The sequence below is a fragment of the Pinus tabuliformis genome, chromosome 7 (genome assembly GCF_031772625.1).
Source record: "Pinus tabuliformis cultivar Carrire ecotype Pingquan chromosome 7, CPIR1, whole genome shotgun sequence".
Taxonomy (NCBI): Eukaryota; Viridiplantae; Streptophyta; class Pinopsida; order Pinales; family Pinaceae; genus Pinus; species Pinus tabuliformis.
The window spans coordinates 25,636,695-25,650,351 of record NC_142293.1 but is presented as its reverse complement, the minus strand read 5'-3'; the positions used below and the strand labels follow the sequence as shown (position 1 = coordinate 25,650,351).

The 13,657-nt window shown below is 35.1% G+C and overlaps 1 protein-coding gene across 1 annotated transcript; it reads right to left on the bottom strand.

The window, feature by feature from the left end:
* Positions 1 to 985: 985 nt before the first annotated feature.
* On the bottom strand, positions 986 to 3,313 carry LOC149244940 (zinc-finger homeodomain protein 2-like). The gene has a single exon (XM_089457626.1). It carries the CDS (start codon positions 2,309 to 2,311, stop codon positions 1,550 to 1,552), a length of 762 nt encoding a protein of 253 aa, XP_089313752.1. The 5' UTR covers positions 2,312 to 3,313; the 3' UTR covers positions 986 to 1,549.
* Between the last annotated feature and the right edge of the window lie 10,344 nt (positions 3,314 to 13,657).

Genomic DNA, 13,657 nt, shown 5'->3' with positions numbered 1-13,657 from the left:
CAAACAAACAATCTTGTTTTAACAAATTTCAATCATGCTTCATGCTGGAAACCAGAAGATTCATCTTTTGGCGGACACTGCTAGGCCTTGGAAGAGAAGGCAAGAACTTATTTTGACATGAGATTTTTCTTGAAAGCAGGTCTTACAGAAGAATAAATAGCAGTTTCCATTATCATATGCTGAAAACCAATTATTTCTAAATAAAATTGCATCATGCTTAAACCTTACTGGACTATCCCAATTGGGCTCGAGGATCATCGATAAACTTTTGATAGAAAGCTACTGTAATGACCTATTTTTATGTTGGATTCCTCTGAGAAACAGATCTAACATAAGAATTTAGCAGTCTTCTCTGATATTTAGGAAGGTGTTTCTAAGTATTTGGCATCATCCGTAAACCCTAATGGAGTTTGAACAGTCAAATTAACCTCGGGCAGCATCGACAAACCTACAAGGAATAAGTTGCAGGTTTGGGGAACACCTGCAATCGCAGAAGACTTAAGGATGAGGTGTGCAGTGCTACTTTGTTTTAGATATCAACAACTAATATAGAAGCGCTCAATCAAACATGTCGATTTGAAGAGTTGGGTTTTTAAATGAGTATGGACATTACTCATTTTAATATGGATATATATTATCCATATTTCATGTAGACACAGCCTTAAAAATGATGTGGGTGGGCAAATTTTACTGCAACTTTTTCCCGTAGGAACTCGCAAGCTTCAATAAAAATATTATTTACTGTCGAATTTAGAATGCTAGATTTTCCCTCATCCATGGATCCTGCAAGGACTGCTAAACCTGAATAGAGATATTGTATTAAAGCGACGCTTTCCTAGCCAATATAGAATGCTAGATATGCAGGTCTATTGATGCACAACATATCGATAGAAATATAAAAAGCAACCAACTCATATCAAGCATTCTATTGAAATATTAATCAATTCACACACATATCAAGAGTAATTGTCAAGGCATAGAAAGCTCGAATTGAAGCTGCAAAAGCAGCAATTTTTTTACTGTAAAGTCATGCATAATGAAAGTAGAACAATATAGTAAAATACTCATCTTCCGCCTCCGGAATGCTGTCCCAAGCCCTCATATATAACATAAGACCTTGTGGGTATTAGCCATGGAAAGACATTAAAAGTAAGCTGCCTACAATGTGTTGATCAAAGTAGAGTGGAGCCTAGTCCAGGCCAGGCCCAGTAGTAACACAAGGACCTCACACACTTTCTACGTCTACTTGAATTCATGATGCAAGCAACAACTTAGAGATGGATGGGCTCCTGGAAGCTGAGAAGCAGCTCCATTGATTTGACTTGACTTTCTACACTGGGCTTCATATGGGTCACAGACAGGGAATCAGATATAAGCGGACTGAGGAGAGCTTGAAAGTGTACAAAGGTTCATGGGTAGTGAGACTCGTGATATACCTAAATCTCATGAACATTGAAACAAGAAGTCTGTCATGTGACATTCATTGAAAGGAAGTTGTCCTACAAGTTTGATCAGCACTGAAGAAGGAAGAGAAAGAACATAAAAATTTTCAAATCTTTTTTCCTAGTGTATGCTTATTGTTATGCATCCACACCTTGAGTACGTGCCTTTTGACACCCAATTCCATGCAAAACTGCTGGACTGCTGCCTCGTCATGTTTCTGGATCCTCCAGCCGAGCTTCTCTGCAAAACTGCACATTTTGTCCTTCTGCTCCTGCGTGAACTTGGTTCTGAACCTCTTCTTCATAATGGGCATCGCCATTTGAGGTCCATGAAGCCCATGGAGGCTGCCCAAGTCATGCTCCTGCTGATCGTTTTCATGAGTGGGCCCGGAGCCGAAGGCCATTATCATCTGGGGAGAAGGCCTGGTGATCACTCCAGAAGGACTAGTAGAGGGAAGGGCCAGTGGCAAGGGACTACCACCAGCAGGCCTCTTTCTGCCATCCTTCCTTGTATTATAGCAATAGTAGCACGGTGGTTCTCCCTCAACTTCTCGTCTGTGGAAATTCCTGTGACAGTTGCAAGCTGCACATTTGAGTGCCTCTAGAGTACCCTCCTCCCCACTGGGCATGAATTCCCCGCACCCATCAATAGCATGCCCTCCAATGCTGGCTGCGTGATTCTTCATGCATTCCCTATATCTCACCGATTTCTTCGCTGCTGCCTGCTGTACTTGTTGCTGCTGCTCATCTGAAGCAGCAGCCCCATTGCCACCTGGTGTCAATATTTTCAGCTTGGAAGACTCATGTATGGGGCCATAGCTAACCGAGATTGGCATGCCGATCTCCTCTTCCTGGCCCCCCAATTCCATTAATTTTTCACTTCGCTATCCTCCAAATCCTGTACTTCAGTAAAACAAGGCCAATCTAGGTACCCGAATTAGCCTCATCTCAGGACAAATTCCACCTGCCTTAAAACTCAAATAAACCGCAGCTTAGGAAAACCATACCATGGGGGGCTTAAAACATCACAAATCCTCTAGTTTACCACCAAATTTCCACAAATAACCCACAAAACACAACAGGCCTATATAACAGCACCCAAACTGAAACTTTCTTTCTTGAGGAGGAGGGCTGGTGGAAAAACAAAACAAAACTCAATCCTAGAGCGCCATGAAAACTCTAATTCCCCCTCCTACCCTCTGCAACAACCTTGAAACGGGATTGCTTTTCTTTCCCTACAATTCAAACTCCAGCCCAGAACATGATCAAAAAAATGCCTACTCTCAAGGTCTCTTAACAATACCTTTGATCAGAACTAAGATAAGATGGGAGTTTTATGTTATTGTAGGGCAAGGGCAATCAATCTATTGAATTGACCAAGCTAAATTGTGTGTGTGTCTATTCAAAGCTCTCAAATAGTTGTAATAATAAGCGGGAACCCAACCACTTAAAACCCTAGATCTAGACCTTTAAAAAAACCAGATGATCATGTATTGACAAAGTGGGCTTAAACAATACGTAAAGATGGATCAGAGGGGCTCTATAACATAAACAAATAGTTGGGGAAGAAGATGGTTGTAATTAAACAAACTTCTACGCAAGCTTTCTGGGCCCCTTATGGAAGAGGGTATATTACACCAAAATTTGGCTGTAAAAACAACTACAGAAACCACAGAGAAAAACAAAAAAACTGTGTGAGTTTCCCCACAAGCTGAGAGAGAGTTTTGATAGCTAGCCCAGAAATCTGGGTTGAGTTGATTTTTTTGGGTATTATCCCCAAACCTCTTCTTCTTCCCTACAATCGCCCTCTTCAAAGCTTAAACTCTCGAGTTTATCACCGTGATACAGGCGGCTGGCTCTCCTCATCAATATCAAGGTCTTCAACACATATTACCGGCAATGACCGGTACTTGCTTTCTACCCGCCCGTGAAAAGGTTGGGCAGCTGATGCACCTGCACGAGGGGGGTGCGGGGCGGGAGAAGTCGGCGTCACGGGAAACCGCTGTCATAAAAAAACCCTAAAACCAGAAACCACTCTCCTAATCCTCGTGATTACCGCCGACCAGGATATTACTGTCCCTTTTACCCCCGTCGCCCGACCGGGGACTGCCGCAGTCTTTGGATCGTGTTTTAGATAGATATTAACTGACGCCAATGTCACGGCAGTGCCAATTATTCGCCGTCTCCTTTTTCCGTCACTTTACTCAAAACATAACGGTAAGCCGTCACCATTAATTACCATATGGTAAATAGCATTAGTATCATATACGCACGAGACATTAGGAGCCGTAATATTTTTATTATTTTTAAGGGAATTGTGTTGAGTGCGATTTTTTTGGAAGTTTTTTTCGTGGGTTTTTCTGATATAATTTTTAATCTGACAAGAATTTATTGAAATCACAAGTTTGATAGGTAACCCTGCACAATCTAAATATCATAAGAATTTTAGAGGGTGTTTTGAATTAATATATACAATCAAAAAACTAGTTTAAATAACACAAATCAAGATTTCACCTTAAATGTTTTTGTTGAATTCGAAGACACCAAAAAATCCAAAAATTCACACTAAAAACAATTCCTTATTTCTTTAAATATTATTACATGTTTCCTATTTAATTACATAAATTTATTAATTCATTATGGGATAATGGCTACCCCATGAAAGCTCAGCAATCCAAACTCATTTAAGAGAGCTTGGTCCATAATTTTCCTAAAAAGTTAAGTGATAAAAGCACAGCAATTCAAACCCATTTAAGAGATTGGTCCATATTTTCCATAAAAGGCTAAGTTCTCAAACCTTATCAATCCAAACTCATTTAAGAGATTGGACCATATTTTCCACAAAGGGCTAAGTTATCAAACCTTGTGAGTCCAACCTCATATTACAGATTGCATTGCGTATTTAATAAAAAGTTGTAACGTCCTCATCCCTTAGATTACTCCAACCAGAAAAAAATCCATTTCTAAACTGATTTGTATATGGTGTCCTCATCTCATAAGTTTGTTCAACATCATCTCTTTGAAAGGTCTTTGGTATCCACTGTCCTCATCTCATGAGTTTCTCCAACATCTTTGTTAAAGGTTTCTTCTTCCTCATTTATCCTATAGGTTTCCTTGTCACCATGTTTCTCTTATAAGGTTTCCTTGTCACCATGTTTCTCTTATAAGGTTAGTTAAATTGTATTTCATTAATAAATTAGTAAGAGTTTTCCATCATATTTTTTAAGCTCAAAATTAAAAAATTTAATAAAATATTTTAAACTATTTATTAAATTTAAATTTAAAAATTCAATTTCTATAAATATAAATAAATTTTAACAATAAAAAGATAATAATAATATTTTTATACATTATAAAGAAAAAAATAATAATATTTTTATATATTATAGGGAAAAAAACTTTAATATAATTAATATCTTTTTGCTAATTCAATAGTTTAGAATCTTAATCACTTAATATGGTAACTTAGGAAATGATACTTTTCTTCTTTCAAACATAGTAGGCTTGGAAATAACAAGTTTCTTTTTTGAAACATAATCCTTAATTCTTACTTAAGAAGGACCTTATAATATAAGAATTTCAAAGTTTTTTTTTATTTTATGTTTTTAATTAATAAGAAAAATTGAAATTTGATTATATAATATTATTTTTTAATTTAATTCAATTTTTTAAGTTATATGTGGGTGCCTAACAATCAATGCAAGTAGGCATTGATGAGGGGTAGCTGATGCTTCGTCCTCATGACACACTTGGCAAGTAGAATGGTAACAATATTATGGTAATGGATGTTTGAACAGGTGACTACATTCAAGTCAATGGACAACTCACCAATTGAATTATGCATGGAATATACTATGTTTTTTCTCAATCTGAAATATCAAGGTATTATCCCATGCCCAAAATGAGGGAGTACTCATCAGCACATGATATAATGAATGCTTTGTTGGTCTTTTGGATTCTGAGCTATAACAAGCATCTTCTCAGAGCACCACCCAACACGATCCCTTTTATTCGAGTAATTAGTTTGGGTTCTTGGCTCTCTACTTGATCTTGTGGGTTCATCTCTTTACACAAGTCTCCCATTCTTACAAGGTTAAACAAGGAGGATCCCCTCTTGAAGTCCTCCCCATTGCAGACATGTGCACTATGATTTTCAGTCAAGGAAAAGTGGTGTGTGTAGGCTCATTTCCACAAGAAGGGGAGTAGGGTGATGACAGCATCAAAGGGGCATCCACAATGCTCACACTTATAGAAATGGTTCGAGAAATAATGTGAACTAGGGTTCAAAGAGTAATGTCAGTTAGAGGGGGCCTATGGAGGGGTCTTCTTCAACAAGACATGAGTTTTGAGTGAGATCTTATTCCTGAGCTCCCATGGTGTTTAGTTGAACCTCTTCCCAGGCAACGGAAGCAGGGGAAACCTTAGTCAATCAAGCAATAGCATTTATTCGATCACCTTGGAGGCATATTCTCAAGTATCTTTGCAACTATTATTTTGCATATCAGAACACACTATTTTGTAGGGGATAAAGGAAGCAAAGGATGATTTATCAACAAGATTGGACAAGATTGAAGAAAGGTTTTCAATTCTAAACAAAAAATGTAGGAGTTGTATCTATTAGGCTTTAGGCGCTAGCCCAAGAGCTAGAGGAAAGCTCTGACCCCAAGGAGAACATCCTTGCCCCACTTTAGGTTAGTCCTAGTCAACCTACGAATCAATAAATCAAAGTTAGAAATTAGTTTTTTATGCCTTTTTATAACAATCTGGGTCATCTTAGCTATGAAGGCCAGTACTCAGAGTTTGACTTTATCCATAGTACATCTAGAATACAACATGAATTATGAAACTCAAGCTTTATGGAACAATGACCTTGAGACATGTTTTGCTACACCTAAGGACAGTTTCCCATAGGGCATACCTAATTATTATGATTGTATATTTTTCTATATTTAACTTCTACAATTTAATATAGAAAGGAACTTTACCAAAAAAAAATATATATATATATATATATATATATATATATATATATATATGAAGTGACTTAATAAGTAGATAAATAAAAAAAAATTCAATGAAACAAAGTTTTAGCTTGAGTCCTATAAAAAAACTTATGTTTTCTAAATTTCAACTTTTTAAAGTATTATAAAATTATGCAACCTATCTAATAGACGAAATGGCCGTGTTCCAGGCACTTTTTCTAGTCAATTTTGCTCAAAATATGGTAGAGATTTTAAAAATCATAAGATTAAGTTTTTAATCTGCAAATTTCAAGTGCCTCAGAGACTTTTCAAGGTGTTCGATCCATTTATGTATTTAAAAGTGCATTTTAAACAACAAGAAATCATAATCTCGCTAGAAATTTTATTGTTAGCTTTCGGCCAAAGAAACCATTCCGTCTATTAGTTAAACTATTCCTTTTAAAATATCCTTAAATTATTAAGGTCAAAGTTCTCGTCAATTAAGTCGAACTATAACTTTCCCCAAAATACTAATCTAATTTTGGGAGGATTTTCACCCAAAAAACAGGCAAGTTTGTCCATTTACTAACCTACTCATTAAATAATACCTCTAGTTTCACTAGATATTAAGGAATATATTCAAAAATTATTTTGTCAAATCTCCTTCCTAAGACACTTTTCCAATTAAAAGCTCTTTATTTTTATTTTTAATTTTGATTTATTTTGTATCATGGAGAGAAATTAATAACTAGAACATACAATTATTGTCACCACTAAGGATCACATAGGGAATTAAAAAATCCTCTATGTTTACTAGATATCCTAGGAAGCATTTTTTCCCACAACTTTTTTAATACCTTTTTATTTCTACCCTTGATATGGTGACATGTAAAATTTTACCTTTGATAGAGTGATATCTCGTAATTTTACCTATAATAGGGAGACATCTCATAATTTTTACAAGTCCTTGATGATGTTTATAATAATAACAACAACAAAATAATAATTTAATTTAATTTCACAATCTAATTGGAAATCATATTAACATATATGAGTCCCCTTACTCATGGGTAATGGAACCTCTGTAATGTGGTATTTTAACTATTGGAGGTGTACATATGCCGCTTGTAACCCCTCTTTAAATTTCAACGTATAATCTCCACTTAGGAAATGTTGAGGTCTTCTTAACTATTACACCCACTTGAATTATGAGAATCAGTGAACTAGTTTTTTTTTTCTTCCTCATTTTAATTTAACAATTGCATTAATTGCATTTATCATAGAGTAATGAGAATTTAAAAAGGCCACTTACTTTGCATCATCCCAGAGGTCAATATCATTCAAGTTACCCAAATAATATTTTATTTCTCTCTCTTCCAAGGGTAAAGTAACCAACCAAAGAGACAAGTAAAAGGGAGGTTACTTCAAAGAGACAAGTAAAAGGGAGGTTACTTTTAAGCTATTAATGTACTATGTTTACATTGAGCTCCTTAATTGATGGGGAAAAAATCATTTCTAGAAGTTATAGTGTAGATTCCTACAATCATTTATTTGTTTTTATACATAATGAGGATTCACTATGGAAGTCTAAACATTTTAGTTTTTGGACATTTTCTAATAACCATGAATTTAGCTATGAAATTATGTGTGAAGTTGCAATTTTGCATATTTGAAATTGCATTTTTACATGCATAAATGGATTTAGTATTCAAGCACCTTAAAAACCCTATTGGATTTCAAATATGAAATCTCCACAATGGACATTTGCAATTTTAGTATCTTACATTTTTTTGCAGTTTTTGCAATATTCATTTTGATACTTAATTCATCCCATGCAATTATTCCCACAAATACCAAAATCTAAATCCCTCTCTACCTAATCTTAACCATCAACATCTATCTAATTTAAATATATTAAAATTACCATTTTAACTTTCATACACTACATAATATATCTCTTCCTTTTTCTTTTTCTTTTTTCATGGAAAATCAAGGTAATTAGAGCCTACACTCTGGACCAAAGTAATTAGAGCCTACCCCAAAAGCATCAAGCAAAATTGAACCCGTGACCTCCCAATGACAAAGTACTTTAACAACGAAACCTCAACCAACTTAACTAACCCTTGGAACTCTACATTATATAATATATCATTTTGTTCTTAAGATTTTTAAACTTCTAATACAACCATCTCTACATAATTAAATTTATCAAAATATATATACATTATATTTACATTTATGGGGTTTGATGACAAAAATATATGTATATTTAGGGTGTTTGAGCAAACACATATCAATGTAAGAATTAATTTGTTTTATTCATCATGAATTCTAAAAATCATGTGAAAGTATGAAGCATGTAGCTAATGGACAAGAGAGTGAGGATCACAAGATATTGTGATTCTATTCTATTCATTAACCACAATATATTGTCTCCTTAGGCATAAAGGGGTTTTATGATTTGCAGCATGTGGAAGTGGGCTCCTTTAATTTCAATCAATGTATTCTAAGACAAGTTACCATACAATCCAAACACAACTAAATGAACACTTTCATTAACATGACTATAAAGGGTTATGTGGGCCTTGTTATGTTTTACTTGTATGGCCATGAATCAATTTTTTGGCACATGAGTTTGTAATGGAAGTGGTGTGATGTGAAAACAACGACAGTGGTCCGCACCAGACAATACACAAGTGTGTCGACAATTTTTGATCCAACGACTTCTACCTATGAAATAGTTTAATTTAAAACTTATTTTACCCACGTCATGTTACTTGTGTATTCCATTCTTGAAATAAACGTGTAAAAGACCCACCATGATGAACACCCCAACCTATCCCATTAATCCCTCTTTATTAAATCACTAAGAGGGATTTCATTGCAAGCATAAAGAGTGGTGTTTGAAAGGGGAGTGATCATATCAAAATTTCAGTAATTTTGTGTATCCTAAGTTTACCAAAGGTCATTATGGTAAAATCATTGTATTCCTTCCCGGATGAGCATACTATTGAAGAAAATGAATTGTGATTATTTCAATAACATGGTATTGAAGAAAATGAATTGTGATTATTTCAATAACATGGTAGGATAAATTTTGTTCGTTGATTGGTATAATGAAAAATTTACTTTATGACTATATATATATAATATTTTTATAATCAAGAATTATTATTTAATTTTAAAATATATAAAATTTATTGTTTTAACATTTGTCATATTTTCAATTTTTTTTCTCTAATATATTATAGGTTCATTTTTTTTCTCTAACATTTGTGATATTTTCAATTTTTTGATTTACTAAGTTAGTCCAACTATAGTGATCTTGGTGCGCTTCTTTCTCTTCTTTTTGAGTAGAGAAATAAGATTCTAAGAAATTACAATTACATTTTCCTTCTTAAAATCTGATATATCATATTGGTCTTAATTAACATTAATCATCATCATCATAATTAAAACTAATACTATTAAATTAACTTTTTATTTAGAAATTAAATTTTAAATTATTTCTTTACAAAAATATATAAAAAATTTCTCCCATTTATGAAAGAAAGAAGATTCAACCAAATAAAATAAGTAAAATATTAAAATCCCAAACCAAACTTATTTTAAATGATAGTGATATTTTCATGAACTTATGAAATGGAGAATACTCAACAAAGTAGGATAAGTAGGATATTAAACTCCAAACCAAACTCATTTTAGATGATTGTGATTTTTTTTTTTTTTTAATAAAGAGATATCAAATATATGCATTTACATGGAGGTAGTGACATTTTTTTGTTGATAATATTGATTTGGGTAGGTTATGTTTTAGCAAGAAAATATTTGTTGTTGCATTCATTATTACATTGGGTTAATGATACTATTAAGTCAACATATGATGGCATCATATAAGATATGATAATATGGGTATTTTAACTAATAAATGAAATGATTTTTTAAGGGCATTTTTTCTAGTTAATTTTAAAATTTGGTAGAGATTTTTAAAAACTTGAGTTTAAGTTGTTTAATGTAGAATTGGAGTGCTCCTTAGATTTTTATGGGGCTAAATATATTTATACATTCAAAATGTATTTAAACAACAAAAAATCACAATCTTGCTTGAAATTGTATGGTTTATTTGGACAGAAAAAACCATTTCATTTACAAATTAAATTACTTTAATAGAAATGTAGTTATAAAATATTTATGAAAATGTAATTTTGGAAAATTAAAATTATTTTTTAATAAAATAGATTCAATTTCCATTCATACTTTTATTACAACTTTATTTTGCAATATTAATAATTACTATTTGCAATTCCATCAATATTTTTATCAAATTCCGAGAGTATGTATATATTCTCATAATGGAGAGTACCAAGTGTGTAAATGTGATACGTAAACCATAATGATCAGTCGTTAAGGTTACCTTTAGTATGCGTAGGCACTTACTTTGAATTGCATTGTAAGGTATGATGGTACATAGGGTGCCAAACGCTGGATGGCTCCGTAATTTGTAAGGTTGGAACTTGGAACCCTAACCCAAGTCTGAGACGACACGGCAAGTCGTCTTAAAAAATGGATGGAGTTGGGAAATCCGTTGCATGTTAATCATCGTCAAGTAACGGCTATCAGTCAACCGTCAATAAACGCATAATCTTCACCCAAGCGATTTTACCCCAACAGGTCACCGATAAGCATCGCTGAATCTCCGACGTGGCGCCTGGAGACTGGGCGCTTAGCACGACTCAACGGGCAATTTCAATTGTCCTTTGCGACCGTCTTAAAAGCTAATCGGTAATGTCCACGTGGACGGCTCCGGGTCTGGTCCCCTACCTAAAAGTCCGTGCCCGCCCCGACCACCGGCTTCGGCATAGTTTTAAAAAAATATTTTGTGGGGAGAGAAAACGGTGGCATCCTGACAAACTGCTCGTGAGATGTCAGACGTCCGTGTAGTCATCATTTACGAGCGGGACCCACAGAGAGTAAGGGAGGGTGGCCGTGTTTTACTAGTGTAGCTCCCCTGTCAGACCACACTGTTAGTGACGGACTGCCCGGGCAAACGGCAGCCCGCCCATGTCGTCCGTTAAAACGGGTCCCAGAAACCCGGCCACCGTACTCCTCTGCGGTCAGGCAGCCCGGGGGCCGGACAGTCCGGCAGAACCTTGAGGATTCGGAGGGGAATCCTGGGCCGTTCGATCACAGATCCGATGGCTACGGCCGCTCGCGTACGGAACTACGCGTGCGTAAGTTGCAGAAGCAATCCCCCTCCACTTGCTGGTCGGTCACGTTTAATGACCCTTATTTAAGATTCCGCTCAAGATACGCCTTGTATTTATTTCTTTATTTCTAACTTTAATTAGTTTTAATTTCCAGATTAATTACTTTTAATTTTTCAAACTAATTGTGTGACTTTATTTGAGTTTAGGAACCCAAAAAAATCCAAAGTTGGGGATGGGCATAAGTGTATAGAATCTAATCTCCTCATCTTCATCCCCTATCCTTATCGTCACGCAAAGCAAAGCATGCATTTTGGCAAACAATTGAAGGCCACAACTTTCTCTCACAACATCTAATGCTCATCTTGACTGACTAGGGATTATGCTCATCTTTGATTGATCGCAGTGCTGTCCAGTCCACCATAGGAGTCCACCATAGGAGGCAACATGCAGGGGGTGGTGACATTTACATTTTGGGTAGCCAACCAACCCTAGGGATCAGGTCCCCTTCATATGTGCCCACATAACAAGAAAACACTGGACTGACTCAGAGATTGTCCATATCTCTGCAATCCCATGGTACTTGCTAATAAAACAAAATAGGTGGAGCGTGGCCAATTCATCATCCTCTCCTTTATCAACGCTCGATTCCCCGCTTCCTCTGCTACTTTTGCTTTTACCATTGAAAGCCCTTGATAAAACACCCCACTAGGGAATTTAGTGGTTTTATGTGTTTTAACCTTAGATGCCTCTTCCCCTACATATGGAGGAGGACCACAATGACGATAAGCCTCACATGATGCGTGCTTTTTGGGTCAATGTCAGAATTTTTAAGGTCCCCCTAGGGAAATGCAAATGTATATGAGGTTTAACCAATAATTGTCATGGTGTGTAATGTGTAATTAAGGAATGACAAGGGTGGGCTTGGTCAATGTGCATTTAGTATTTAATAACATATTATTGTTTGAGTTGGTGGTGTTTGAAAGTATTTGGGGCCTTAAGATGTGAGGCCTAACATGCCCTGAACTTGTCCCCCGTACGTCCTAATGATGTGAATCCCCATAGAAGAGTGTGATTCAAGTATAATCAGCACCTTAGGCATGCGACAAAAGTGAATGAAACATTCATTATGATTTTGGGATATTATTAAATTTTATATACATTATTTATGTAGAAAAAGGAGGCACATTGTCCATTTTAATATGCCATTTTAATTTTGCTTAATTTAATGTCAATATCTACGAGTGGCCAAACATGGTCAATGTTATCTAACCAAACAAGAAGTATCTAAAGAGAAAGGAAGTGTTTAGAGTGATCCATCTATCTATGCATGTGGACAGTACGGTGCATACCATCACCATCTTTGCATCTGTTTAAATAATATGTATCGTTGATCCTCCCACCCTAATACTATAGTTCACAACGGCCAAGAAGCAGTACCCATATGAGATAAGGGGCAACACCCACTAGTTGTAGGCAATGACACGCTTGACTAGTTTTATATATTGTCCATTCTAGCCTCGGACACACCTAATTTTGCATTATTTGTGTAGGGCTCTACTCCAGATTGTCAATCATCTCCCAGTATCATTTATGAAAGGGCCAAATATCTTGGTTACTGAGTTTTGATGTGATGTCTATAGCAATGATACTCATTGCTTAAGACAATTATAGAAATTCAATCATTTTTACATTAAGGTTTTTGCAAGGTAGGTTTACAAAAATGTTAATGATCACTCAAAATTATTATGGAAGATTATTTATTTTAAGTGGGTTTAAAAGTTAAGAGTATTAGTTTTTTTTATTGTAAGAGGTTATATGTTTAAATCCAAAGAAGGCAGAGTATGTACACCTATGTTAAAAATAGATTATTATTATTATTACTTTTGTAATGTAATCTTGGCTTCACTCGTACAAGAATGCAAATCATTACTCTAGAATCTTATGAAAATGTAATCATATATATTGTCAATTCTTTGCACAATAATTACATTAATTCCAACCATTTCCTAAGAACTTCACTAAAGTCCCAATGATTACATTAATGCCA

What these genes read in the sequence shown, in the direction of transcription:
- LOC149244940 (XM_089457626.1), bottom strand. Translation starts at nt 2,311, where the DNA reads ATGGAATTGGGGGGCCAGGAAGAGGAGATCGGCATGCCAATCTCGGTT.